The sequence below is a fragment of the Osmia bicornis genome, chromosome 8 (assembly GCF_907164935.1).
Source record: "Osmia bicornis bicornis chromosome 8, iOsmBic2.1, whole genome shotgun sequence".
Taxonomy (NCBI): Eukaryota; Metazoa; Arthropoda; class Insecta; order Hymenoptera; family Megachilidae; genus Osmia; species Osmia bicornis.
The window spans coordinates 7,550,884-7,578,454 of record NC_060223.1 but is presented as its reverse complement, the minus strand read 5'-3'; the positions used below and the strand labels follow the sequence as shown (position 1 = coordinate 7,578,454).

The 27,571-nt window shown below is 40.6% G+C and overlaps 1 protein-coding gene across 3 annotated transcripts in view; it reads left to right on the top strand.

The window, feature by feature from the left end:
* The first annotated feature begins 1,019 nt into the window (after positions 1 to 1,019).
* The window catches only part of LOC114877946 (paired box protein Pax-6-like), a 59,396-nt gene continuing 32,844 nt past the window's right edge, over positions 1,020 to 27,571 (top strand). Inside the window, exons 1-4 of one of the 3 annotated variants that reach the window (XM_046286623.1) lie at positions 1,020 to 1,067; positions 10,207 to 10,706; positions 10,924 to 11,068; positions 16,145 to 16,268. In XM_046286623.1, the coding sequence (XP_046142579.1) occupies positions 16,256 to 16,268 (13 nt within the window). In that variant the 5' untranslated portion in view covers positions 1,020 to 1,067; positions 10,207 to 10,706; positions 10,924 to 11,068; positions 16,145 to 16,255. Of the gene's footprint in view, positions 1,068 to 10,206; positions 11,069 to 16,144; positions 16,269 to 27,571 lie in introns of all 3 variants that reach the window. The other 2 variants (XM_046286622.1, XM_029191149.2) reach the window with 2 other exon arrangements.

The following is a 27,571-nucleotide window of genomic DNA, read 5'->3' as shown; positions in this document are numbered from 1 at the left end:
GCGATTCGATATCGTGGAAGAATTTTTTTTTTTTTGGCAGACTAAGCTGGCCGAAGAAAATTTTCCACCAGGCCAAACAATATCCTCTCGGTTGATTTGAGAAAAACGCAAACGGGTTTATATAATTCGGTTGGAATTAATCTCGATCCATTATCGACACTCTCTGTCAAATTGTTTGTAGACGGATCGCTCATTTTATTAATTAGCGACTGATACAAATCACTTGCCTCGACTTTAGACTCGAAATTGCTGAGACCAGGGGGAATATTTATAAAATTATAAAGAGGAACTATGATAAGAGAAATGAAGTATAGCCGCTGCTATAGTCGAGATTTATCGAGATCTGGTTTTGGCGATTTATGAAAAACATCAGCAGACGATGGTGTACAGAAGAATGTGGAGAAGTCGATAGACGTGATAAATGCGAGGTACACGTTCGACGAGCGATCGCGTCGAAGTTGCCTCGAACACTTATGGGACGCCATTCGTTTTACGAGACTTCTTATCTGGCCGCTGCCAGCCCATAAACGCAACTTCGCCACATACAAGCCATCCTGACGCATTTACGCGGCGGATGTCAACCCCTGTGTATTTATCGAGTGCTTCGGCGAGCGTCGGTTTGGTTATCAACGCTGAAAAATATTTCGCGATAGAAGCATCCTGGAAAACGATCAACACTTTCAGCTACTTGGTTAACGTTTGAATCTCGAACAGAAGGTGTTGGTACTTTAAACGAACTGATATACTTTTATTTCAAGAAAAATTCTACGGAAATCATAAAGGAATATTTCGCACATGGAGGATGTAATTTGCATATTTTTGCATATTACTAATTTTTATTTCGTTTGCTGATAGTATCGAGGTTCTACGCAAGGATACCACCAGTTATGCGCCTCCTTTCTTCAGGTCCTGCGAAGTCCGTCGATTTATCAGCGACCAACAGGTTATCAGTGACGAGGCAGCATTACGAATTAAAAGAAAAGGAGGATCTGGAGGGTGGATAAGCGGAGGCGATGCTGCCGCTTATCCTCGACACGACACTACTGTGCGAGACGTGTCACCAAGGGGTAAGTACAAAAGACAGAGAAAGATAGAGGAGGGAGAGGGCCGTCTGTCGTTTTGTATATCTACCCTCGTACGGTGGAAATTTCGTTACGGGGGTGATTTTCTGCGGGGGATGGCCAGCCCCGTCCCCGCTTTAAACCTGATTGGATGCAGAGTTATCTCGCGCTGCGTTACTTCCGGATGATTGGTCGCTGCGGTCGTCATGACTACCTTGCCACCACCACCGACCCCGCCACCCCATCCCCCTACATGGCCCACTTCCCCGTAACCACTCGTCTTACCTTCCTACCCTTCGCTACATCTCTCTTCTGCTTATTCATACAGCCTGTTTTTATACATCTTCTTCTTTTTATTCGCTCTTTTACTCGCGCGGTTTTGACCTTCTCATTTTCGTTCGACTGCTTCTGTTTAGATGACGCGCTACTGTCCCTCCAGTACACCCTTCGAACCTTCCTCACCGTGCTTCACTTTCACCCCGGGTATATACTTGGTTATCCGTGAAATGTCCTTGGATAAATGACTTTCAGGAGGATTGAATGTCATTTTTTTAAGTTGTATAATATTCGGTAGGAATCTTAATAACTTATAGTTCTTGGGGCCACTATCCAAAGGGTACTAATCATCTACTTTGTGCTAATTTTTTATTTTCAATTTCTAAACAAATTTTCTCTATTTTTCTCGGATCAATTGAAAATAAGAAACAGCAATAACTTGAAAGGGAGGAGATTGGCGAAGGGATGAAGGATAGAAATCGAGCGTGGATAACGACAAGACACCCTTGTTGGAATAATAAATCTGTAGGCAACAACATTACCAAACGACAAAAGGGTCCGGGATGGGCGTGACTCGTTCATATTATTCGTTTCGATCGTGAGAGATGGAGACGTCAACTTTTGTAGAATTCGTCTCGGACCGCTGTCGAGTTGCTCGAAGTGGCATGCAACGAACATTAGCTTCACGCGCTTCAACGACGACGCCGCCACATTCGTCGCCATTGATTTCCGGCGCGTGCTGCTCGACCATGTCAATAATTCCTCTCATTGTTCGCGATGGAACACATTCGAGCCGCGACGAATTAACCGAAGCAGCTGAAAAGCTTGTTTCCAGAGAAATCAGAGTGTGTATATCTCGGATAAGTTTCGATTCGTCGAAGACTATTTTCCATTCTGCTCGTATTTTGTGATTTTCTTGTTATTTTATGCTGTGCTTTCTTCTTGATATGACAGCAAGTGTTAGAGTGTTTATTTGTAGCTTGAAAAATTTTCAATTAAACAGGGGTGGTTTTTCTATTTTTCCTTCCAAAATTAAAAATCAATTATTCCTTAAAATAAATCATCCTCAGGATTATTTGATAAGGCAGCCTATGGATATCGTAGTTGAGCAATATACGCCGTGATACATTAGGGCATATGCTTGTTCGCATCTGTCGCGTGCATATTTGCAGGAAAAAATGGCTGCGGTGTTCGGTTTCGCGAATGTCTGCTGAGTCAGGAACCCGACCATCGATCACTTATTGTTAGCGAGCAAACAGGCGTCGTATCGCGACTGCACTTATTTGCTTCGACACCCTTTTCGCCGACACAATTCTGTCATTTTCGTGAAAAGTTACCATTCTGATAGATCGATGCTTTCAGTTACCCAACAATTGCTGACTAAATCGACATGGGCCAGAAAAGAACTTGATATACACACACTTGACACTAAAGAGTTTGAAATTTATTGGGCAAATTTAGATGATCTGATTATTACCAAAGAACTAAACTAAAAAAAAAAAAACAATTTCACGCATTAGAAAAGAAAGGAAAGAGTTAAAATTATCTCTGAGGACCACCGTTTAAGAATTAATAACAACTTTAAAAAACGTATACATTGATCAATGCGTAAATGGTGAAAGGAAGTTGGAAAAACCTGTCCATCGATGGTAAAAAGTTTCAAAGTAATTACACCGCCGTCTTCTAGACTTTCACGGAAAAGACAGGCTGCGTGTAAACGATCTTGGCCGTAGTGAAAAACGAAGGAAAGAAGGCGAGTTTGCCGGTGAAACCATGAACCACCCAGAAGTGTAACACTACTCCATTAGAGAGAAGCATCCAGCACCTTACGCTGCAGAATGTCGTAAACATCCCGAACAAGCAAATCCTAGAGACGACGAAGAATGGCACGGTGGAGGGTATAAGGTGACCCGACGACCGGTCACCTGTCGTACAGCTAACGACACCTTATACCAGCGGCAACATTTTCAAAGAATCTGGCAGATGACCGACGATGGGAAATGGACCACCTCGATGATGTCCACGATGAGGAAATTACACCTGTGCGATTGATCCACCATCTGCATGAACGATGCCGTGGGAATTTGTCAAATATTCCACCGGTCTCGATAACATGCACGCATATTTTTTGGAATTTTTTAACTTCCTTTTTAAGAATCTATATACGAGAACTTTCAATTAATTTGTTCGTTATAATAAATAATTGATAGGATGGGTAAAAATAAGAATTTCGTATTAGAGTGATAAATAGAAAAATAATTTTATTCGATCTATGTCTATATTACAATTGTAATTATAATATTTTCTTGATGCTATTTATCCCTTTTCCGTGCACGTCGTGGTGTTTACTCGCCCCAAGTCGCGACATCGCTTTGAAGTCTCGCGTCTACCCCGAGGAACAGGGCCGCGATGAATATCGTGGAAATGGGTGGAGAACTTTGCGTTACCATTTAATCCCTTCGCACGCTGCGCGACCTATTCGTTCGTCGACGACACGATTTCGAGTGGAGGCCGGATTTTAAATCCACCACTAGGCCATTCAATCACCCCGGAACCCTTCTTTGCGTCTTTGTGCACCCCCGTGCCTGTTGTGGGACATCTTCGATCGCGGCAAGGTGAATCCTGCATTGGCGTCTAGACAGAAATTCATTAGATAAAACTTCTAATTTATTCTTCAATCATTTTTATAATCTTCAGTCTTCTGAAAATTAAAAAATTCTATTTTTTCGATCACTTCTGTAAATTCGTCCTTTAGGCAATTTTCATTTTTAAAGGTCAGGTTTTTTTTTTAAATTTCACTTGAAATATGCGCCTATGCGAATAAGATGTTGCGTTACGTTATTCACTCGAGTTATTCTGAATACACGTGCGTTGAAAAGAAAGGTAGGCGTGTGTGTCTATACGAAAGGATGGACTTACACCCCTTGCCGGGTGGCTGATACTCGATTTTAATCCCACGCAATCCCACGCGACGTTATGTCTCCTCTTCGCTCCTTAGGAAGCCGGTGGTAATCTCCCTCTTCGTCACGTTCACGACACTTTTACCTCTCTCGACACTGATCCCCCAACAGTGGTTGAAAGTCTTTATTGCAATTTCTCTTACGCCTGATCCACCCTCTCGTAACCTCTCCATTGGTTCATGTGGGAAAGCCTGGCCAACGTTTCTCGGATTTCGTTCAAAGAATGACAGCTTCACGCGGGCTGTTCCGGTACAACATAAAAGCAGGTGACTCCGCGTGAAAATAAGTTTCTTTTCTTACAGATAGCTTTATTCTCAAAGAATATCATTCTGAACAGAGTCGTGCCACGTATCGTTGACTTGTGTTACTGTGAATTTAATTATCGCTACCCTATTTTATAGAAAAATATCAAAAATTTCAAATATTCATTTTGGGAGAAAGGTTTGAAGGGAAGCATATTTTAATTTTATTACTTTTCTAACGCACCCCGTATCCGTTTTAGGAGTAAATATACTGTCGTTGGAGTATTTTCATGTGCCAATGGTATAGGTAGGGTCAGCGTGCAGAATATCCGTGGCATCTGGCGGACAGTGTGAGAAGGCCATTGTGCTTCCTGCATAGTTCGCATTTCCTCGCTACATTTTCGGACCTCTGTCCTGATCAGGAACATGATTAGTATACGCACACTTGACCTGGCCGACCTATTGTCAGGGAGGAGAGGGAAACACCATTATAACGATACCGAACACGGACACCCCATTATTCGACACCCTGGGGTACACACCGCGTACCGTTCTCTCTTGACGCTTTATTAAAGTTCTTCTAAGCAAAGGCTATTTCTATTAGAAATTTCGAGGAAATAATATGCAAACAAAAGAGGAAAATTATTGTCTTACAAAGCAAAAGGGATGGTAATTGATAATTATTCAAAAATTCAATTTGACAAATTTATAAGAGAGGATTAAAATTTTTTATATTTATGAAAGTAATTAAGAAATAAAATTTATAGTCCAAAAATAACGCACAGAAGATACACATGGAGGGTTGAAATATTTCAAATATCTTCGATTCCACACTGTTAGCGAAATTCTTGTCGCTGGAAAGCGACATAGAGAACGAAATGGAAGAAAAAAGAGAATGAAATGGCGGTGATAATACTGAACCGAAGGGGGTTTGGTTAAGAGAAGGAGAAAGCGTGTTCGTATGTTCAGCGAGAAAGCCGGCAACGGATTGTAAATTATACTGAGGGCAGATAGAGAGAAATTCATGCTCTGATGACGCAGCGTTAACCAGTCTCCGGTCATGCGATGATCAAAGGTAACAGTAATGGTCCGTGAGAGGATATCCGCTTGTATTTCGCCTAATATACTGCTGGCTAAATGCTGACGCGATTTCGAGAGCTACTGCAGAAGATGAGCATGCGAAACGGTCGAGGGAGAAGACGTGTGTGATGAAGATACAGAGAACTATTATAAACGATAAATATCTTCATCTTTTTTCAATTTAATCTTCCTTCTTAATACCTGACGCAAGTGGTATCTCTTTTAAGGAAATTGTAGTCCTTATCTTTTTCTATAGGTATAATATTTTCTCCCCCTAAAAATTTTTATTTTCTATTTTTCCTTTCATCGTTGACAAAGGTTTCTTTTTTAGTTCTATCATTTCTTTCTTTTTTTTGAGATAATACCTTTCAATTTCAAGGGTAAATGTATCCGATAGAGATAGGTAGGAGAAGGTAGGAAGGTCATAAATTGTTAGAGCAATGTGTGTACCTAACGTGCACGCACGGTCGAGCGGGAGATCGCGCTTAGCGTGGCTTTCAAAAATTTCACACGTTACCGATCTTCCGACTCAGCCACTGCTCTGCAAGTCGATCCATCATTTCGCCAGTTTACCCAGGAATCCACGAAAATTATCCGATAACGCGCCACCCGCCTCGTTTGTCTTTCGGAAGCGTCTCTCCTCTCTTCCTGATGATGGACGTCGAGTTCGATCAATTTTAACCGCGAAGAATTAAAATCTTCACCCCTTTATTCATGGTCTATTTATATTTTCTAATTAGAATTTTTCTAATTACTCCAGATGAAACAGAAATTTTGCAAATTTTAAAATTATCTTCTTCTATTTTTTAATTATTCAATCATGGATGAAAAAAAGTACATAGATCATAGATTTCTCAAATTTTTATTCTATTTTACAACTTTCAACTTATTGCCTATAAATGATGTCGGTATCGATGCGTCCTTCGAATCCTGATGAAATATCCTGAAAATCTTGAACTGCTCGAAAATTCTTGGCTAGAGTTGCAACATGTTAGAAAAGAAAGTTTTTCTATCCGACTAGCCGAAGTTTCGTTGATCGTCCACGAGTACGGGCTCTGGAGCAGCCTGTTGCATGTCGGGGTATGGACTGACGTCATTTCCACCACCGGCTTCGTTTCGAAGAGTGGGGTTGAAAGTGACTGTGAGGGGAGGGCGTTGTCGGTGGAGTGGGGTGAAAAGGGGAATACAACGGTCGGAGGGCGTGCTTGACAAAGGCGTGGTTACCGTGTCCCCACCCAACAATAAACAACCAACTCTGACGTTAATTTGTTTGTTTTACCCTTCTACGTGCTCTTTCGTTCTTTTCAACCTACCTCGTGTTTCTCCCTCCATTGCGAATAGGCCCTACCTTTCACCTGTCTCGCTCTTTACCTGCGCGGCCCATGGAGCTCGTTTTCCAACATCCACCTTAACACTTTCGGTAAGGATGAAGCCTTAAGGCATCGTCTGAACCGTTTGAACGATGCCTTAATGCTGAGAAAATGTGGTCCAAGTCTGATCCGAAAATCGGTCAGGCATCAAGGTAAACAGAGAATCTAAGGGATGTGCAACTTTGTCACCTCCCTATATCGGGGTACTTTTTATTAGATTTTCGGATAGAAGTACCTGGATCAAATCTGCAACCCTTACGATTCATCATTACACCGAGAAAAAGAAAATGAAAGCTTTTAGGTGATACTGACCTCCCCTAATGGAACGCATTCCACGGTTCAAATTGACTGCCAAGTAACTACTCCCTTATAAATAAATCATGGATTTACATAAATTCATATTTCCATGTCACTTGTCATATAAGAGTTTCTTACTAGGATCAGGTTTCCCCTGTTTCAGGGGAAATCAATGATTAAAAATCATTTTGCTTTCTACGACAGATGAACACATTTAGCAATATTTAGAGTTTAAATTAATTGACTCGATTTTCCAAGTTTGGTGGTTGAATTGAGATCAAGTTTCTTTCCAAGTAAAACGAATCGTACGTATTGGTAGAGTAACAGCTGAACAAAGTTGTATTCGACGAGTGGTATGGTGGTTATCAGAAAGATTAATGAATGCGTATCGATATGGGTAAATAATTTTTCCCTTGAACTTTTTGTCACCAGTTTATTGACTTCGACGTGGATTCGTCGTATATCATGAATTTCGTGTTTGGCCAAGTGGCTGAAAACAATCGATGAACAGATACTTGCGATAAGTAATCAGCTTCTGCGCTTATTGATCTTGATGAAAAATGATCTCTTTGATTGTTATAACAAATGATCAACATTTCTAATTTCATATATCATGAATCAAAAAATAGTTGAACAAAATTATTAAAAATTATAACACGTGTTAGTTTTTCTTGCATACAGGAAACTATGTATTGTGAATTTACTGGATCTTTTAGACAAAGTACCAAACTTTCATTATTTTCATTATTAATAATAATAACAGTAGATTATATTTTTAATCAAACTTGGTGCACCTGAGTTATGAGATACAATTAATACATCGGCGCAGTTTCAATTTTCGTTGAAAAAAAAGCACACAGTGACCTTCATTTCTCGATAAAAATAGCAAGATATCGATTAACAAATATTTTGTCATACAATATTTTTTTTTTAGACACTTTTACGCGTTACTTCAAATTGTACTTACGTAGGTTGCAAGTCAGAAGTGTGATTTCTTTTTATTAATAATACAGAAAACAATTGAAGAATGAAAATACATTTCAGAACTTGAAAAGAAGTCCTAATAATAAAACTGAATATCCTCGTGATTCTTCGTTTTACCAAAAGCAAATGATTCGCTCGCTTCTGACGCTCTCAGGCGATATGAAAACAACGGATATCTGTCTTCCTTCACTTCTACACACGCTTCATATCACAGAATTATCATCACGCTCCATCAAGCAATTGTTAGTTACATATCCTCGCGATTAGCTTACAGAGAGCTGTCGCAAAGTTTCCGCAGTACGCTAAGAATAACACGATCTTACTATAATCAGCAAACGCCTCCCTTTTACGAAGACACTTAATCATTTTCATATATTAATTTGTATAAGTACATGAAAGAGTTTATAGAGTTTCTTTAACCCTTGAACTCTGACTCTGGGTCAATGAGGCTCTCTCCATGGTCCGCCATCCGAGAATTATGTTGCTAATCAAATTCACGACTATGTATCGCTTCACATATCCCAACACATGCTAAAGAAGGAATCCTAATTAAGAAAACTTCATAGAAAGGGTTGGCATGTTTCCCATAAAAGAAAAAAATTCATCATCATTATCAGATCAGATGAAAAAGTCGTGTGTCATACTAGATACGACTGTCTCTAGGGTGAGAATGTGTACGCGTGACTAATCACAGCAAGTCGAAATATTATCCCGCTTTCATGCAGATCCAGGCTGGCTATGAAATTTGTTAGAATCGATCTTAGCCGAGTGGTAGAGGGATGCTCGGAAACGGGGAACGACTTGACCTTGGCTGGATTCACGCGTAGCTGAGCTAACGCAAAATCGAAACGCGTTACTTCCACGGCGTGGATCTCCTAAAGCTGGGTTCACATCGTGACTTTGCATTCTCTCACCTAGCCAACAGAGCTATCCAAACAATCTTACTCAATTTGACCTGCACCTGATGAAAACAAACATTTCGATCCTTTAAAAATGACGGGACGAATGGTAGATCTTCGAGTTTGAACTCCGCGAGGTTCGTGACTTCTGGCGGTCAGTTATCGAAGTTAAGAATCGTATAAAGAGATTTGTGGAATACTTTCAAGAGTCATTCATAGTTCGACTTTGAAACAGTCGTTTAGAAGGGAAAATTACTTTTGGTCTCGTGTGAAACGAGCTTGTTTCTTAGAGAGGGAATGAGATGACCTAAACGTTCGCGCCACTGACAGGGGTTGATGCAGTTATTCCTTTCCCGTCCCCTGTCTCTGGTCGCGAAGCAGCTCGCGGGGGAGGCTGTTGGGGCCCGTGACGGAAGAAAAGAGGGTGACTCACCCCCTGTGTTCCGTACTTTCGAGTGCATAGCACCCACGAGTGATCCACGCGTGACTAGATACTGTTTCGCACAAAGGGGGTTACTGGAAATTATATTTTAATATCTCTTCAAGGTTTTTCTAAAGGCCTCGATGGGAATTTTTAAACAAACTTTCTTCTTTAACCATAAACTAATTTTTATTTCTTTTTACATATAGATAACAAATGGAAAGGAGGACATTTCAATTTGAAGAATCATTAAAATTTGGAGGACACCAATTTCTCGCCAGTTCCTGGAATACCCCAAATTTCTTATATCACGCAAAATATTAAACCCTTACAAAAGATATTTTCACAAGAGATGTCAGTGGTACTCAACATACAACCCTTACAGTTACAACACAAAGTTTGCTATCGATTCTCTTCTCTCCAAAACTAAAACCGATATAGAAGAACATTTTACAGTTTCTTAATCGGTGCACAGAAAACTGAAATTCGTTATAAAGAAAAGAAAATAGAAAACAAGAGAAATTAAGTGTTGTAATTCAAAAGATAGAGACCGACCGCGCAAGCAGTCGGTCTCCATCTGGCGCGAACTTATCTCACGTACGGTTCTTCCCCGTAGGTTGCGCGGCCTGGCAATCGCGCCTGCGCAAACACGCGCCCTCCGATGAGCCTTCCGCACGGTTGAGCATTTCCACCATTCAGAATCGATGATGTCACGAAGCGGAGCCAGCATCCCCACTGGCCGTGTCGAGGTAGGCTGGTGGTGGCAACGTTACCCTCGCCCATTGGTCCGGCGTACTCGAGGTACCAACACGAATCGCAGGGTCGCCAGCACACGACCCAACGAGAGTCCGCAAGTCGTTGCGTGCCAGTCCGTGCGTGTGCTTTTACCTAATAATATTTCCACGGCCAGCGGTGCCCGCTAGTGCCCGCTTCTATCGTCTAGCCTCCCTTCTTTCTTCCACGCTCTCCTATCTCTCTCTATCTTTCTTCTTCTATTTCTCTCCGCGCACCGGCTCTCTCCGTCGAGAGAGAGAGCCAAGGCAAGCAGAAGAATCACGCTGCAGAGCAGCACGTGTGCTGCGCTCGTGCGGATCGTGCGCCGGAGCCACCCCCATGGTGCGTTTACCTGCGTATTCGCGCTAAACTTGTTCGACGCGATTTTATTCTCAATCCACGACTCGGTTCGATCCGTGGCCAGTGTATGGGACACGTATTTTTTTCCCCCTTTTCTTTTTTTACAGAGACTCGTTGACGATTGTTCGTTAAGTTATTTTTTCAATTTCTCGGACTCTGCCGGGGTGTTCTACCACGTGACTACGCGATTGTTTAACAGTGTGCAAAGGAGAGTGACTGTAGCGACACACGCTGTTGCCTTCGTTCCGTGAAAATTGTGAAGAAGTATCTGCGCCAGTGATCGCCGGTGGTGCTCGGTCCAGGAAACCGACCGAGGAAACGGCGGCGGCCGACGGCAGCTTTTGGTGAGTAGTCACGTGCTTCCTATGTTATTCTGATTCTTCCACTCGGTACAACTTGAACCACGAAATTCGTGGGAGGAGATTAATTAATACTTTTTTGGTTGAAAACTATGTACCTTTGTCATTTAGTGACATTTTCGCGAAGTTCTTACTTCAACCCCATTGAATATGCAAGGGATAAAAATGAAGAAAATATGAAATTTCAACTTCTGATAGTTTAAAATAATAATATAGTATTCTAAATTATTTAAACAGTGATATAAAAGCTGAAAATGTGCCTAGAAAATGTTAATTACCAAGGTGGTATTGATAGAAATACTTCTGTGATGAGAGTCCTCTAAAAGTTTACTTACATTATAATTAATTTCTGCAAATTTTTCTATAAAATCCTTCAGAAGTTAAGGTCCATTAAACAACAATTTAATAGAAATAAAGAGTTGAGATTTTGATCAATCACAGTGGAAACGGACGTATCTAGTCAGACATGCTACTATATTATTCTTCTTCTTTCCTAATAATAAAATTCGAGGCGTCGCGTCGCGACGGTCATCACTGACCTTTATTTTATCGATTGATCGTGAAAGAAAATTTGAAATTCATCGGATAGCGTGATGGGTTTGGAAGATAGTAAAGCGACGGTGCACGGAAAGGAACAACCCTTCTGGCTTGTCTTGCCGCTTAATAGTCAGTATCAGGGTGGGCGTTGAACGCGCGAGTACACGGTGTGTGCGAGGATGCAGATTGCATACGCGTACCGTATAATACAGCTTAAGGCACAATACACCCTCTATCAGAGATGAATATGATTGAACGGTACGTTGAGCTTCACTGTCTCTCTGTTTCGCTGTTTTCCCGTTTGCACGCGACGATGCACCCTCGCCATCCCGCGTTCCCTCTTCGTTCTCTCTTTCGTCATTCCCGGTGTACAGTATTATGGTGTAATTAGGCAATAGACTACATGACTCTCGCCGTGTAAAATCCGTGAAGCGAGAACGAAGCCTGGTTGAATGGCCGACGTACAAGTGTTGGACACCCCGCGGTGACATTCGACGGGCACATTGTGAACGTGCCTTGCCTCGACTCGAGAGGGTTCGTTGTTCACCGGGGCTTTTCTAGTAGTTTTCGGTTTCGACGCTTAAAAATTGTTTTGTGCTTCCGTCTACGTTCCTCTATATTGATTCTCTAGTATGCCACTCGTTCGATCTCACTTTTTATTTTCGATGCGATCTGAAAGAGATCCTCTTTTTTGCTTCTTCCAGAGAATGCTTGAAATAAAATATTATTGGTTATAAAGATTGTTTGAGAGGGTAGTAGATAAATGGATCCTGGCTTTTCTTATTTCGTTCGTTAATTATTTCCCCTGATTACCAAAAATTATTGTGGTAATTAAATTTCATAAAACATTAATGGTTATTCAGTATAAATTTCTTCATAGAAATATCTAAATCAGAGAAATTTGGATTTGTTTAATAACCTTCAGAAAGGAAATTGAAATACGATTTCAAATAAATATGGTTGCTCAGGAAAATGTTCGAAGAACATAAGCAGTGATTTTCACGGTAGAACGCTGGAATTACGTTAACGCAAATCGTTTTATACGCTTGGAAAGGCTTCCATAAGATCTATAATCGTTTAACAGCCAGTTAACTATACATATTATTAACGTGTCGTTAAGCACCCGTAGATATCGTGCAAACGATATACATATGTGCATTAGCGTTGATCAATGAACCGACTCTCCATTTATTTGCATATCTAAAAACTATCATTATGAAAATAAATGATTCTCGATTTACAGTATGCTTTTGTCCTATCTTTATTTCAAACACAGTGAACAAAGCATATTATTAAGATAAAATATGTCTCATTATCTAAACGTATAATTGAAATTTCATAAAAGAAAAGGGTAGAAAAAGATTTCATGTAGGTAAATTAAGAAACATAGATGAAATTTAATAAAATTCTACCCATTTTGATGTCCATCACTGTGGAAACTTCAATTGTACAGATATGTACGAAAATTAATTTAAATTTAATTTAAATAAATTGTGGAACAAATTTTCTTCCATGATATTAAAGATAAATGTAATTTCCTAATTTGGCTACGAAACGAATTATTTAATTACTTTGAGCTCTCGCTGATAAAACGAATACATTTACGATGAAACGAAATGAATCTGCGTTTACGTTCAGACGCAACGAGATTATTAATTAATGCGTGTAAGCGAAATAGAATGGTAGCGGAAGTCACTGCTCGCTCGCAGTTAATTCCTGCGGGTTTGTTCGTGTATTAGAGTGTCGCTGGTGATGGTGGTGGTGGGTGCTGGTGCCATTAACAGTGTTTCGCCGGAAATGTAAAGCATAATGCGCCGGTAGCTCGTGGATATGGAACCTATTACCATCCGTCTGTATAATACCAACCTGTCCCGTTGTTTCGCGTTGTTACCGCGTGTTAAAGAACTCGCCAAAACCATGCTATGTGTTTCAAATTATTGTTCTCGGTTTGAGAAACTTGTCGAGAACATTGTCTTTCAAACTTCGTTTCTTCGTTTCTTAATTAGGAAATTCAATTTACATCCCACTCAAAAATCATAGAATACCTGTTAAAATTTTTCATAGAAGCTAAAAAAGAAATACAATTAGAGTTTCTACTATTTCTAATTTTAAATTATATTAAATTTACGATAGCTAGAGGGTTTGTCTCTATAAAGTGTCGGATTAAAAATGTTGCATTAAGGGAGGATTATCGTTGGATCTTTATAAATCCTAGTTTCGCTTTTTGCGCTTAATAGCGCTGTGACGTAATGCAAATCGACGAAGATAAATAGAGCGAGTCGGAGTTGAGTAAATTGACAGCTTGTTGGCGTCTTGTAAACACAAGCCAGCGAGATCTTGTTTGCGCTCAGTCGCGCATAATCCGAGGTAATCCTCTTGCACAATGTGCGAGCGTGATGTACTTTTCTCCCTTTTCGTGTCATTTTCTTTCCTTTCTCCTCGTATTTTCGTCTCTCTTATCCCAGAAATTTGTTCTCTTTAAAATCACCTTCGGTACCATCGTATGCTTTAACTCTCGAATAGCGTAGTCTGGGTCGATCGAGACCCAAACTTACAAAATATAAGGAAATTAAAACTGAGGTCCTCTTCATGGTTTGCCGTTCGAGGATTAATTCTCTGAAGATCACGAAACTGCTTAGCACTTGGAATAAAATAATTATTTTATTTTATTAAAAAATAAATTCGTGACAAATATAAATGGTAGAAAGGTAGAAAGAGGAACGCGAAACCGTGAACACCATTCCTTTATTTTTCGAACTCGCCCGTACGATTATCGTGAGCCGAGACAAAAGATAAAGAAACGCGAGAGTAACGATCTAATTAGGACTTAATTAATCCTAAAATCGTGATCTCTTTTTGTTGTTTTTTGTACGCGTGTCGAAGCGTGGAGGACAGAGGGTGGTGTCTCAATGGGACGTGAGAATGAAACGGATCATCAGTACACCGGAAGCTTGCTTATTCAGAACAATTGTAAAAAGCGACAAGGTGAATTGATGATTTAACACCGGTTATCGTGAATAAGGGAAGTATCAAAGACTCGTTAATATGAAAACAACTGCAAACATCACGCTTATAGAGAAGTATCTTTATGGGGGTTGAAATATAACATTTAATGCATTGTTTTATGTGACTTATTGTCAGAGAATCAAAGGTCCTTCGTAAAACGACTCTGTATCTATAGAATGCAACATTCTTTTAGAGAAAAATGGTTTGGAAAAATGATACACTGTGTTTATTCAGACCAATTTTACTTTGATTCATTATTTGCTAAAATTAGCAACCACTTTGTATAGTAATTTTCATCAAGCTTTAAGCTTCAAATTGGCATGCCATAAGTGCTATTGTTTAATACTTTTATGTCATGAAATTATGTCTAAGACCTACTACTTTTGAATGTTGTTTCCAAAATGTTTAATCAAAACATCAGAGAAAACATGAAAACCCTGCAATGTGATGTCGTACCTTTGTACTTTGTAGAGGTGATAATTAAATGCTCGATGCAATAGGTTGTAAATCGTAGACGTTTGCAAAGGGGTGCGAACAGGAAGTTGGTATGGCAATTTCGTTCGGTGATTCGTCGAGATAGAACGAGATACAGAGTGTATATCGGTATCGATTCGTTTGTAACGCTAATTATCGCTGCACAGCCACACACACACACACACACCACTTCCAACCCTTGGCATTTCTCTTTCTCGCTTGAATTCCGCCACGCTGACAGGTTTACAGGGCGTGTTACAAGCGTGTAAGTAGTTTACATGGTGACACGGTGCAACAGCCGCGAAAGGGTAATTACGACACTCGAGCCGCTTGTGAGCGTCGCGACGCTGAGAACGAGAGACCACCTCTCTGTGGTGTATCTAAGCCTTTTAAAAAGGGATTTCGCGTCCTTAAGCTCTATTTCTTTCTCGCTCGTAGGCTGAAGCAATGTCGATTCTTTTGCTCGACAGATCGTGCCTTTTCTACAGCCGGGACTCGTCACGATGGCGCCAATTAGAACGCAGGGACACCTTTTCAATGTTGCTGGGGTGCATTGTGCCGCGATAATTATGATGCTTCTTCTCATTCAACTCAATGAACGTCTATTAATTAGGCGTGACTGTAATATTGTCTCGAGTTGAAACGTGCTACCGTGCTCTCTTCGCAAAAGTAATGAGATTGATTTCTTTCTTCCTCCCCCCTATTTTTTTTTATTTCGGACTTTTATGCCGTGGCGGTTACGTTGTGGAAAAGGAAGCAAACTTGTGGTTCCATTTTGTAACATTGTTTATTACCACACGTAACACGTTGTACTGAACAACTTTGGTATTTTACCATAAATTAGATCACACTTGCGTGATCTGATATGCAAATGAACAGGTATTTACACAGGTGAAGATGATACGAACCCAAACTGATGCACGATCAAAGAATAATTAAGAAATGCCTTCCTATCGGCGCAGAGAATATTCCTCGGATTGTATTAAAAACTGCGGAAGGTGATAAGTGGAATATATATTGTAGCTGTGAATTTTGGTGTTACAGTGACCGGAAGTGCCTAAAAGCCCGAAGATTCTGCCGTCGCAGCAACTGGGCGCTGCGGTCGCTCCATGGCCGGGCGCCACCGGCCTCCTAGCATCTGTCACCGCTGACGATATGGCACACAAAGGTATGTTTATTATCAATGTCATCCAAGTATATTTCAAGTCGAATTTCAAAGAACTTGGAAAAAAATGATACTTGAACATAGAAGGGGTAGATGCGAATACTTTATAAGTTCAATAAGAAATATGAAAGGTACACCCCCGCTTATGGTGTATTCCAGATGAACAAAGCTATTTCTTCAGCTTGCATATTTATTTAATAACAATCGTACAATCGAAAACACGTACGCGATTGAAATCGATCGCAATGTTGGTGTTCAGATCCGTGAAGTCGAATCGTAACGTCCGAGAATCGAGATGGGGACGCGTTCAGTTGATGGCTAAAGCGTTTAACCCCATTAGTCCTGAATGGAACTTCACTCGTCCCTCTTTCTCCTTGTCTTTCCAAGTTTCTCTCCGTGTTCTCTTGTCGTCCGTTCTCGCTCTCTCTGCAGCTCTCTTAACACGAGGGTCCAAAGAGGATGAACAGACGACGTCTCAAGGCTTTCTAAAGCCGGCAGCTCCTGCCTGAAACTGGCTGCTCACTTCACGTATTGATTTCCATTCTCTTACGCCTTCCAACACTCTCACCCCTTTTCCGCGGCTTCTATCACCCTCCTACCGACAATCATCTTCCTTGCTTGATAAGACGAAACTGACGACGAATCTGTCATCGATGTCCTGGCTGAACCGAATACTTTTGGAAAGTGTCCAATTTCGAAATCCATCGTTAGATAATTATCTTTGGATAATTGGGTGGCCAATTTTAATTGGAACATTCTTCGAACAAGGTATCCACTATAAGATCGACATTTTCCATAAGTTTCTTCTAAGGAACAGAAAGAATGAAAGTTCGAATGTAAAATCGGCGGGTTAAATGGCCGATAGAGATTAAATCATCGAAGAATCTACAAGTGAGCGATCAAGAATCTGCACGATGCTCGAAAATCCACCAGTTATCTGACCGAGTGGGGTTCAGTGGGGTGTGTAGCGTTAAGTTGGCGTTAGCTGATCGAATCGCTTGGATGGGATCGATCGTACGTACAAATCGTATTTCCGCTTTCCTCCTCGTCGCAGGAACAAACCAACTTTTCTTTACCTACGCGTTAGAAATTTTCTTTCAGAATTTCCAAGTTTAGACAGTGAATCGTCTAAGGAAGCATCTATCTGATTACATTTAATAAAGTTTTTCGAATGATCCGCGACCACCTAGCCACATTAACGAACTTCCAGACTAACGACGAGCACTTGGTTGTAATTTCTCCCGAGAGTTTCGAAACTTTGACAAGTCCTCGCGTAGTTCACGAAACCGAGACTCCATAAATTCTGTCATTAATTTGCTAACGGATCGTAAGGATAGCGTTTCTGCCAGCAAAATGTCAGCAATTTTTAAAAGAGGAAGAATTTTTAGAGGAACGGTTAAATACAAAGGGTCTCTCTCCATGGTCCGTCGTTCGATAGTTAAATGAAAAATAAAATCAACCTTTGACATCGATTAGAAAAATTATAAAAAATCGTTTCTGCTATGATATCAAAGTGACATCTGTAAAATCACAAATGTCCTTTTTCACGCGATGCAAAACTGCCGGAAGTTTGGGGAATCGTTGAAGCCAGAAACGTTGCCGCGAACAGTCGACCGTCAACGTGGCGTTTCGTCGACGAATCGACCCCCTGGCAACCCCTCTAGACAAAGCTGGTAAGGGATGACGATGGTGGCAGTTAAAGAGGGAGGATGAGAGACGAAATAAGAATAAGAAGAGCTGTAACCAGGAATGGGAAACGAGCGATGAAGGTGAAAAAAAGAAGAGGAAGAAGAAGAAGAAGAGGGATAGCTGGGGGTTGCTCGAAGCATTGATCGTTTCTGAATTCCGAATAGATGGTAACTGTTCAGTAGTTGCTGGATATACATGAACGTTTTGTATGTACGTGTTTGTTGGATAGAAAAGGAAATACAAGAAAGATGGTGGATGGCTGTTTAAAATGCCTGAGAACGCTTCTTTGATCCGTCAGCCATATCTCCTTGGACGTTTTCAAGAGATACGAGACTTTACCCTTCTTTCCTCATCCCTTTTTTTTTTTCTCGTCTTGTCATTCAATTAATTCGTAACTGCCTCCCCCCACTGTCGTCCATAAAAATGCCAACACCCTTTGCTTGTCTTTTACACCGAGAGAACGAAAGGGGTGGCGAAGGTGAAATTCTACGGAGACCATTACAAAGGTGGCTCCCTTTTCCCTTCTTTCTATTACTTCTGCCACTTCTTCGCTGTTTTCTCTTCTTCCTTTTCCGTTGAACAGTCTAGAGAGAGGCCCGGCTCGCAAAGATGCAAGCGCATTTGCCCCCTGAACAAAGTTGCTGCACTCTCGTTTCTTACTTCAAGAGGTTGTTCTTTTTTAACTTCCTCGTGTTTCTTTGTACTCTCTGTTGCGATTTTATGAAATTCTTTTTCTTCTTTTAATTAAATAATCAGAGTTCAGGTTGGTTGTTAGATTAGACAGTATAATTAATTTCAAAATTATGGTGGATAAATAGTAGTAAATTTTTATTCCATTTTACTTGTTTGGAGGACTTACATTTTCCTTTTATTTTTGTTATTTCTTAAAAGTTTAACTCATGATTGATTAAAACAATTTGAAAAGATTAATCAATATTGGTAAGAATTTCGAGAGGTGACTATTGAAGGGCCGTAGAAGGAATAGTCGAAGAGAATTGTTCGTCTTGCATCAAGTGTATTCGACTGTAAAATTCCCTGTTCAAACAGAAACGGGTGGCTGGCACATTTCGGCGTGGTCCAGCTCGAAAAAGATGGAAGCTCGACGAAGGGTAGTTGGAAGAAATTCTTGGTCCGATACAGAGGCACAACACGGAGAAAATTCAACGTGTACCCAGCACACGTACGAAATCGCTCGACAGATAGGTACTCGTAAAATCTACGAGTCTGCTTTCGTTCTACGGCTTCGTTCTGTCGAAACGAGAACTACACGCTCTTCCCATGAGTACCATTTTCAAATGTTCACTTTTTCTTACAATAAAAAACTTTCATGAGTCACCTATTCACTTCAAGAATTAAGAAAATCTGACTTTACCAAAATTTTTACAAGAAAACATCAAGTATTTGGGACAACCCTTAAATTGTCGAATTCTTCAAAAAAATGGTACTTTCGATGAAGTGCTTCGGTAGCTGGAAACTTAAAGAGCAAAACTTATCCTGAAATCTGTCCCACAGCTATATTTTTATTTTGCGATTGTTAGAGAAAGAGAAGGAAAAGTGAAAATGGAAATGAAGAGAGCATTAACGTGGAAGCTCATTAACGCGATGAAAGAAAAGAACGAGTGGCCCGACGATCCTCGCCATTGTCAGGATTCGAAGCTATTGCGATGAGAATTTCATGGATTCTCCCCACGAATAATGTCCCGATCGTTTCACTGATTTCGCGTTGAAAAAATGAACCAGGGGGGGGGACCAGAAGACGTTCAACACTTCCAAATGTCATCCATCTAATTATTTTGCCAAATATTAAAAAATTATTAGATCCATTCCCTTTTACATAAACTTCGGCTGAATTTGTATTTTTTATCAAAGCGTTATTTCCCTTTAAAAGTAAGGGATGTTAAAAGGGGTAGGATAGTTCGAAAGCTGCTGTCTCGTCTCGTCTCGTCGATTAAAGCTCGCTCTGTCGCGAACCAGCATCCACTATGAACAAAAGGAAGAGGAAAACACCACGTCGAGGATGGTGTCGTCGTGACGGTAGCTTTTCACACCGTCGCTATTTTCTCGACGCCCATCCTCCTTCCGTAAGGGCGCGGTTTACGTCACACGTTTTTGTCCCTGCTGCACGGTTAGAATAGCGGCTAGAACGACGCCTGCCGTTCGTATCAACGAAACGACGGTTTTGCAAACTACACCGGAATTGAACGTTTTCAACGTCCCCTTGAATCGTTAGTCAATTTATCAGGTTCATTTTTTCGTAATTTATTTACATTCTTGGGGATGTAATTTTAAGGAAGCATTAAATAAAAAAGGACATCTTTAATAGAATTCAGAGAAGGGGATGGAAAAAAAGGAGAAAAAAAAACGACTAATACAGTGGTGAATAAATATTTTGACAAACCGTTTCAGAGGGGGCGATAGTTTTGCTAGCCATGGGTACGTCGACAACTGTCGGCCTAATTTTCCCCTAAACATTTCCGGAGATTACATCGGATTCTCGTTGTATTTATACTTACCCCGTGGATGTCGGATTTGTTCCTTCGGCTAAGAGCCGTGTAGTTCTTGAATCTTTTCAATGGACTTACCTTTTTTTCTCTATGTTCGAATATTCTATTATTGGGCTAGTTTCGTGTGTAATCTCCGCGTGTAAAATACCGAATATCAGATTATCAAATAAATTATTCAAGGTAATAAAAAAATAATAGAGAGGAAAAAGTTCCGAGAAGATCGTCGCTAGAAAGAAATCCTCGTTAAACGGTTTACTGGAATTTGGTAAATTATTTTTCCCCCCCGTTCTTTTAAAAGAACATTTATATTTGTTCATTCATTCGTGCTTGAAGCGTTGCTCGAAGGAAGAACAAGGAAGGAAAGAAGAAAACTGTTGAAGTGCAATTTCTGTTCGTCGCTTGTTTTCCCCGGAGGAAAAAAGGAAATGGTCTGACTGCGTGTAAAACAGAAGGAAAATTGCGTACAGATCGTTAGCAAATGCGACTTAACAGCACGATAATGATGCCGTCGTTCGGCGAACATCTACGAGATTTCCATTTGATTATTTACCTCTGCTTATATACTGCACGGACCAAGTGATTGCTTTAATAATTTAAAAATTTTGCAATACGGAATATAAAGACAATACGAAGTGAGGACATTTCTATGCTAATTGAAGTAAAATTAATAAATTAACAGAGGTAACAGAAAAAGTGAAGAACTTTTGAAAAAAAAGGATCTAAATTATCTAGTATTTTAATTGAAATGAATTTGGCACAATTTATTATTTGCAATCACACCTTTTATTTTACATACATATAAAACAAGTTCAGTTCAACGTAGTTCTACTCTCGTCTCCTTTTTCAACCGTTTTCCGTTCCTTTCCCTTTCCGTTTGCGCACTTAAACGTCGCTGTACACACCGGTGAAAACATTTTTTCTGAAAAGGACTCTCGAGAGGTCCTTCACTCGACGTTCTGAAAGTTCTGGACCGTTCTCCTCGCACAATAATAACGATTCCACCCGCACACCTGCTCGCAGGAGAGCCTTCACCTTCTGACAAGTCGACTAATCTCGTCGAATACTATGCCTGACCCATATTCTCCTAACTTGCAGTCTAATAAACTGTTTTTGGAACTTGTGCCTTCTGTTCTCTTTCGGCCATCTTTGCTAAAAATAGGAAAATTTTTTAACTAGGATTTTTAGTGTCAGGAATCTTAGGACTTAAAATTTGAAAACTTGAGGATTTCAGAATTTTACATGGAATATTTTCTGAAAAATATCAAGGTAGAAATGTTGAAATACTTATGCACGATAACGTACATACCTGGGTTCACATGGTCTCCACCGATAGAGCCGTCTTATTCTGAAAGTAGATGTAGATCGACAGTTTCACCGCGCTATTCCCACAGCTGATCATTCCGATAGGTGGACTAATTATGTCAAAAGCCTGACGGACACGAGTCCCATGGGAACAAGCGGGACCGTCGACCACAATACCAGCCAGTCGATGTCATTGTGCACCTTGTGCCGATTGTGCTTGTACACGGCCGCTGTTAAAGGGGGCCCTACGGTTTTTATTTCCCGCTGGTGCAGTTTACGAACCCTCCTCGTTTCTGCATTTCTGCCGGGCCCTTCGAACATTTTTCGCGATAAACCAGGAAAAAAGGTTCCCCGCTCCTGATTTAAGCTTTTCCTTATTCTTCGTCGAACCGCGCGGATTACGCATGCTACGAACACATGTCGTTTCTTATTATGTACCAGCAATTTTTTCTTCTTTGGGGTTAATCTATAACCGAGGTTAAAAGGTGAACTCAGTTGAATTTCATCATTTCTCTACAACCCCCTCGATAATTCCTTGCTTTCGAAGCTACAGAGGTGGATCTTTCTAAGAAACGAGAAATTGTCGAATTATAATTTTCTAATAGGAAATTATGTGACGGTGAATTAGCGAACTGTCTTTATTATAAAATAAAAAAAGATACGGTGACTTTGTTCTTGTGTAACAGACTGTAAAACCCTAAATTCAAGATAAAGCCACGCTCGAACAGATTCCCGCTCGTTTTCCTTCGGCAAGTTATCAGCGTTCACTGGATCCTGGTTGATGTTAAGATAACGAAGGTAAGCGAAGGCAGGCCGAGAGCAGAGATATGTACGGATAGGCCAGGAAGCCCGTGGACGAACCTTCTTCGTGTAGTGCAGCCGGGGAAGCGGCTCTGACAGATCCGTTGGCGTGGAATAACGCGTTTACCAGCTCTCTTTGTCTGGCCCGTTTTCGGCCACGACCGCCTCGTGCTACCGTTCCTGTCGTCGATCCTGATCCATTCGACCTTCCAGCTGGAAGGTACAGGTTCGCCTCCAAGTAATTGGATAATTCGTGCCGGAAGACTTTATGGCCCACCGTAGCTGAGAAACATGGTCAAAGAGGACCCTATTAACATAGAGACACTTATGATTAACAGATGGATCAAAAGGGGGAAAGACTAAAACATTTATAAGTGTTTCAAGTAGATATTTCATCTGGATTTAGAAGTATCGAAGAATATAATAAAAAAGGTTCAAATAAAAATTGCCCTATCTGAAGTGTCATCGATACCTGAAGAAGAAAAGCACAGCTACTTTTCCCTTAGTTAAGGGGAAGTGTAAGGAAAAGGTATTCCAAGTGTTATCCAAGATGGTGGGAGGCTCGATTTCCCCTTAACCAAGAGAAACCTAGGTCACAGCCTAGTACATATACAACTAATATTCACGGTCGACACCTTTCAGGATCGTTGTTCAATCTCCTTTTGAGCCTCGAGGCAAAAGGTTTGTACATCTGCCGAACAGTCGATCCTTCTCCCCTCGTTACAAATAGACGATCGGAGATGAATCGAGTTGTCAATGGAGGGCCATTAATAACGCTAATAACTGTCGGTAGCACGTATCGTTTTCGGGAAAAGTCGTCGAGGAAGGAAGGGAGAGGACACGTATCGTACGATGGTTGAAGAGCAAATACAACAAATACTCGAGAGCTTTCATTGTGCCACGGGTCACGAGGACCAGTCGATGTTCGACAGGATTCTCATTTTGAAAACATGTCCGCAACAATGAAGCTATTATGACGATAGCTGCTGTTGTCGTTTCTCTTTCCAACGTTTTTCCACGTTTTAGCTTTTCCTTCTTTTACCTGCCGTGTCGGTCAGTTTTGTACACCGTTGACCCTCGTCATATCCTCTCTTAGCTGTCTCAATAAACTAGCGAAGAAAGAGACAGAGATTCTTGTTCTATTCAACGATTTTGCCGACAAAATAAACGACCTATATACTATTCGACATTGAAGTTTTGCACGAGAACGGACCATCTATTCGCATTGGTTTGTCGTTCGCAGCTTCTTTGGGGGGACGTTTCGAAATTATCTTGTTACCGGCGTAGAAGTTTGCCTTCTCCGTTTCGAGGTCGGATTTTAGCAACAAGTAGGTACCTGTTATTTCTTTCATGGTAGATCGATGGAGAAATAAGGGTAGGTTGCAGTATTATTTTGAAAATGACTGAGAAATTTTTGTCCCAATTTTAATTTAATTCCGAACTTCGTATCATTTTTATTTTCTAAATTTTACACTGTTTCTTCAAAAATTAATCTTCCAATATATGAACTCTTCAGATAATAAAAAAATGATTGAAAATCTGTTAGAGGATAGTGACCGAAGATTTTTGACCGATAGGGTAGATAGATCGGTGGTGTCCTCTTTATCCTCTCGAGCGATTATCCTCGCCGCGTGGTACTCAAGCACTCGAGGCCAAGTGGGCATCCCTTGACTCCTCCCTCTTGGAAGTTGAGCAGCTCGAAATGCTTCCAGGGGTGTCTTGTTCATTCATTCTCCGGAAACACTTCTGCGCAGAGCCGATTGAGACACCAACAAGCTCCGCCACCGAGACACCAACCGACCACCTTAATCGGTTCACCGTGTCCCGCCACGGAATGTATTCTACCGACTTTACGAGCTGTTTCCACGCTTGTCGCGAAACTCTACCCAACTTTCAGCCACAATCGCGCTAAATTATCCACGGATAATGGACGACGCATCGAACGTTTCCAACCGTTACATAATTGAAGAATCGGAATTTTTTAAACGAAACAGAAATAGTAATATTACTTAGAGAAAGAATAAAAGTAAAAAAGTAGAGGATTAACTAATTGGTCGGACGATGTCAGATTAATTAAAGAACAGTCTGTATATTCAAAGCAATTACTAGCTCATCGCTAATTACGACACTAACGGACAGACCATTTAGATTCTAGAAGAAGAAGAATAAAAGTGAAGAAAAAAGAAATGAAGAAGAAGAGGAACAAGAAGTTGGTCGAATGATGAATGTGCGGTCTCAGCCGTCGCGTCAGCGAGGCTCTGTTTCTCGTTTGTAAACGAGCTTCTCTTTTTTCCCTCGAAGCCACCACTTTTACTTCCGTTACCGGTGCCCTATCGACGGAAAGAACGACGTTCGAGCATACTTTATTTATCTAACCATTTATCTTGCCGGGGTAGTCGAGAAATTAGCGAGACAGCAGCGTGAAAAGCGGCTATTATCATCGATTAAATTCGTCGATGGAAATTCCTTGAGCGAAACCGAGCTCGAAAAACAAAAGAACGGTGATCAATTATCGATTAAACGAGATTCGAGCGGGGAACGTGATTCATCATGTTGTCGGTGCTGAGTCTTGCATGCGATGAATCTTTTTCTAGGAAAATGTTGCTAAAGAGAATTTTAATCGCCGCGATTTTCTTTTCTCTGTGTTGAAAGAAAATTCTCAGGAAACTTGATTAAAATCTTTTTGATAGGAAAATGTAGATTACCGATTAATCCCGAGAGATTTCCTTTATTTTTAAATTCATTTGACCTGAAAATTTAAATTAGTAGCAAAATTACCGACTCGAAGGGGTTGATTTAAAATCCAGAAAAATTCGTGAGTTTTAAATGAACTTTTTAATCATTAATACATGAAGCTCGATAAATCAAGGAGGAATGAGCAATGACACCCTGTAAGAAAGGAACAAACAAAAAACAGCATGGGTGTCGGTAAGCTTGAAAAGGGGGGTGAAAGCGGGGAATTGTCGAGCTTCGAATGCCGCTCCTTAACGAGCAATAATAACTCGAGCAAATAGCGCACTGCGAAACGTAGACAGAGAGAGAATTATAGTTTCATTGTGAGAGTAGTTGCGCACGTGTGTACGTGTTACTGTTTATCTACGAATAGAAGGGGGTACACCTTGATGGCAGGCAATGCAAAGTGTAACCCCGCGAGTATTAGCCATGGGGTGCGCTTTCAAGTGGCCATTCTGACAGAGAGAACGTGTTTTGATATTGTAACGTTTGTATTAAATATCAGTAGGAAGGGTGCTGGAGAACACTAAGCCTCTCGTTTATTAGAACTTCATTAGCTTGTCCCCCTTTGTTACCCCTCTCTATTTTCTATCCTTTTCAAGGTAATATTTCAACCAACCCTACCATGTCCCTCTATAAAAAATAAAAATTTCTGAACTTTTATCAATTTTTCAAAATTTCATCTAAACAATGTCTCTTTTCTTCATCTGAGAAAAGGTGGTTTATAGACAGATCGGTTTACAAAAATTTCCAGACAGGGCTAATTCGACGTGTCGCAGAGTTACAAGGGAGATTTACGAGCGTATGCGATTGACGAAAAGAGGGGTAAGGGTAGGGAGTTGGCTCACGGTCGATTGACTTTCGAAAATGATTTTTCGCGTGCAGCTACACCCGATACGAGTGTTCCTTTCATTCAGAAAAAAAACCTTTTCTCCGTGGCTGCCTATAACTCACCGCTTTTCGAAAGCGTATAAACGTCTAAACAGTGTCATAAATTAAGAACGGATTGGAGCTCAGGAATAAACGCAGGACAAATACGATCTTCTATTTTCTCGATAATAAAAAACAAAAATATTTGTTTATTTTCGAAATTTTATATTTATTTTATTACTTAATTTTTGTGCTTGATAAATTAATTATGTAGAACCGGTAATTTTATATGATCGAAGATCTATAGTTAACTGTTCTGCTGCAATTTGTTACGCGTGGATTCAGGATAATTTTTATTTTCGTTCAGCGCAACCAGTAGAGTTGGTACCGCGTTCGAGAGACAGATAATCCTTTGAGATAAACACGGCCGGCAGCCGTGCCGAAGCATGATCGTATGTGTATTCGTTCTTGAGGCTTCGACGAGTCGGTACACGATCAGAGAAGATCTCTCCAAACCGAAGGTATTTTCATATTCCATCAATTTTTAGTGCGCGAACGGAATTATTAAAAATTCATAATATTATACAGAGTGTTTGGCTAGGGGATCCTTGCATGGGGTGGCAGCCTAAAAATTTGATTGAAAATCAGCAATAACTTCTATTTGAATTCTAGACGAAAGGCCGTTCACCTCTAAAATATTTGTATATTCTTCTTTATCCAAACACCTATCAATTTATACCGTCTCCTACACCATGATAGATAAAACATCCCCATACCATTATCGATCCTCCTTTGTGCTTCGCAGTTGACTGAATACATTGTGCAGGCATTTTTTCATGAGTCGAGAAGCAAATAAGTCGAATTTGAATTTGTCCACTGTAGCCATTCTTTTTTAATTATAATTCTTGTACCTCTGGTAAACGCTTCATTTGCAATTAAAATGACAAGAAAGTTGATAATCCAAGTGATTTGGAATAGAATGATTCGAGGTGTCAAGAAAAATGTTTCTTTCTCAGAATTCACCTTCCATTCGTAGTGTCGTGACTTTTTCTTTCCTTCGAACCATAAGTCGCTATCTAGCGGTTTTCACCCCCGAAAAATAAGGGCGTGGCAGCCCTGTGACACGGCGGCTGCTGGAGTATAAAAGATCTGCGAAGAATCCTGACTTTCGAACGGCTCGAATACCACATGTACCTGTGTGTCTATGTGTGTGTGTGTGTGCGAGCCTTGTCATCGACACAATGAGTCGAAGATTATCTACGATGGGATTCGCTAACGTTATAACGCCTGCAGCCAACCCCCTGCCCGAGCTCGTTCACCCTCTTGGAGAACGACGAGATCCAAGGAGAAAAGAGACCTCTTCTTCTTTTTTCTGCCTCTTCCGACGGCTCTGAAGAGGGACACAGA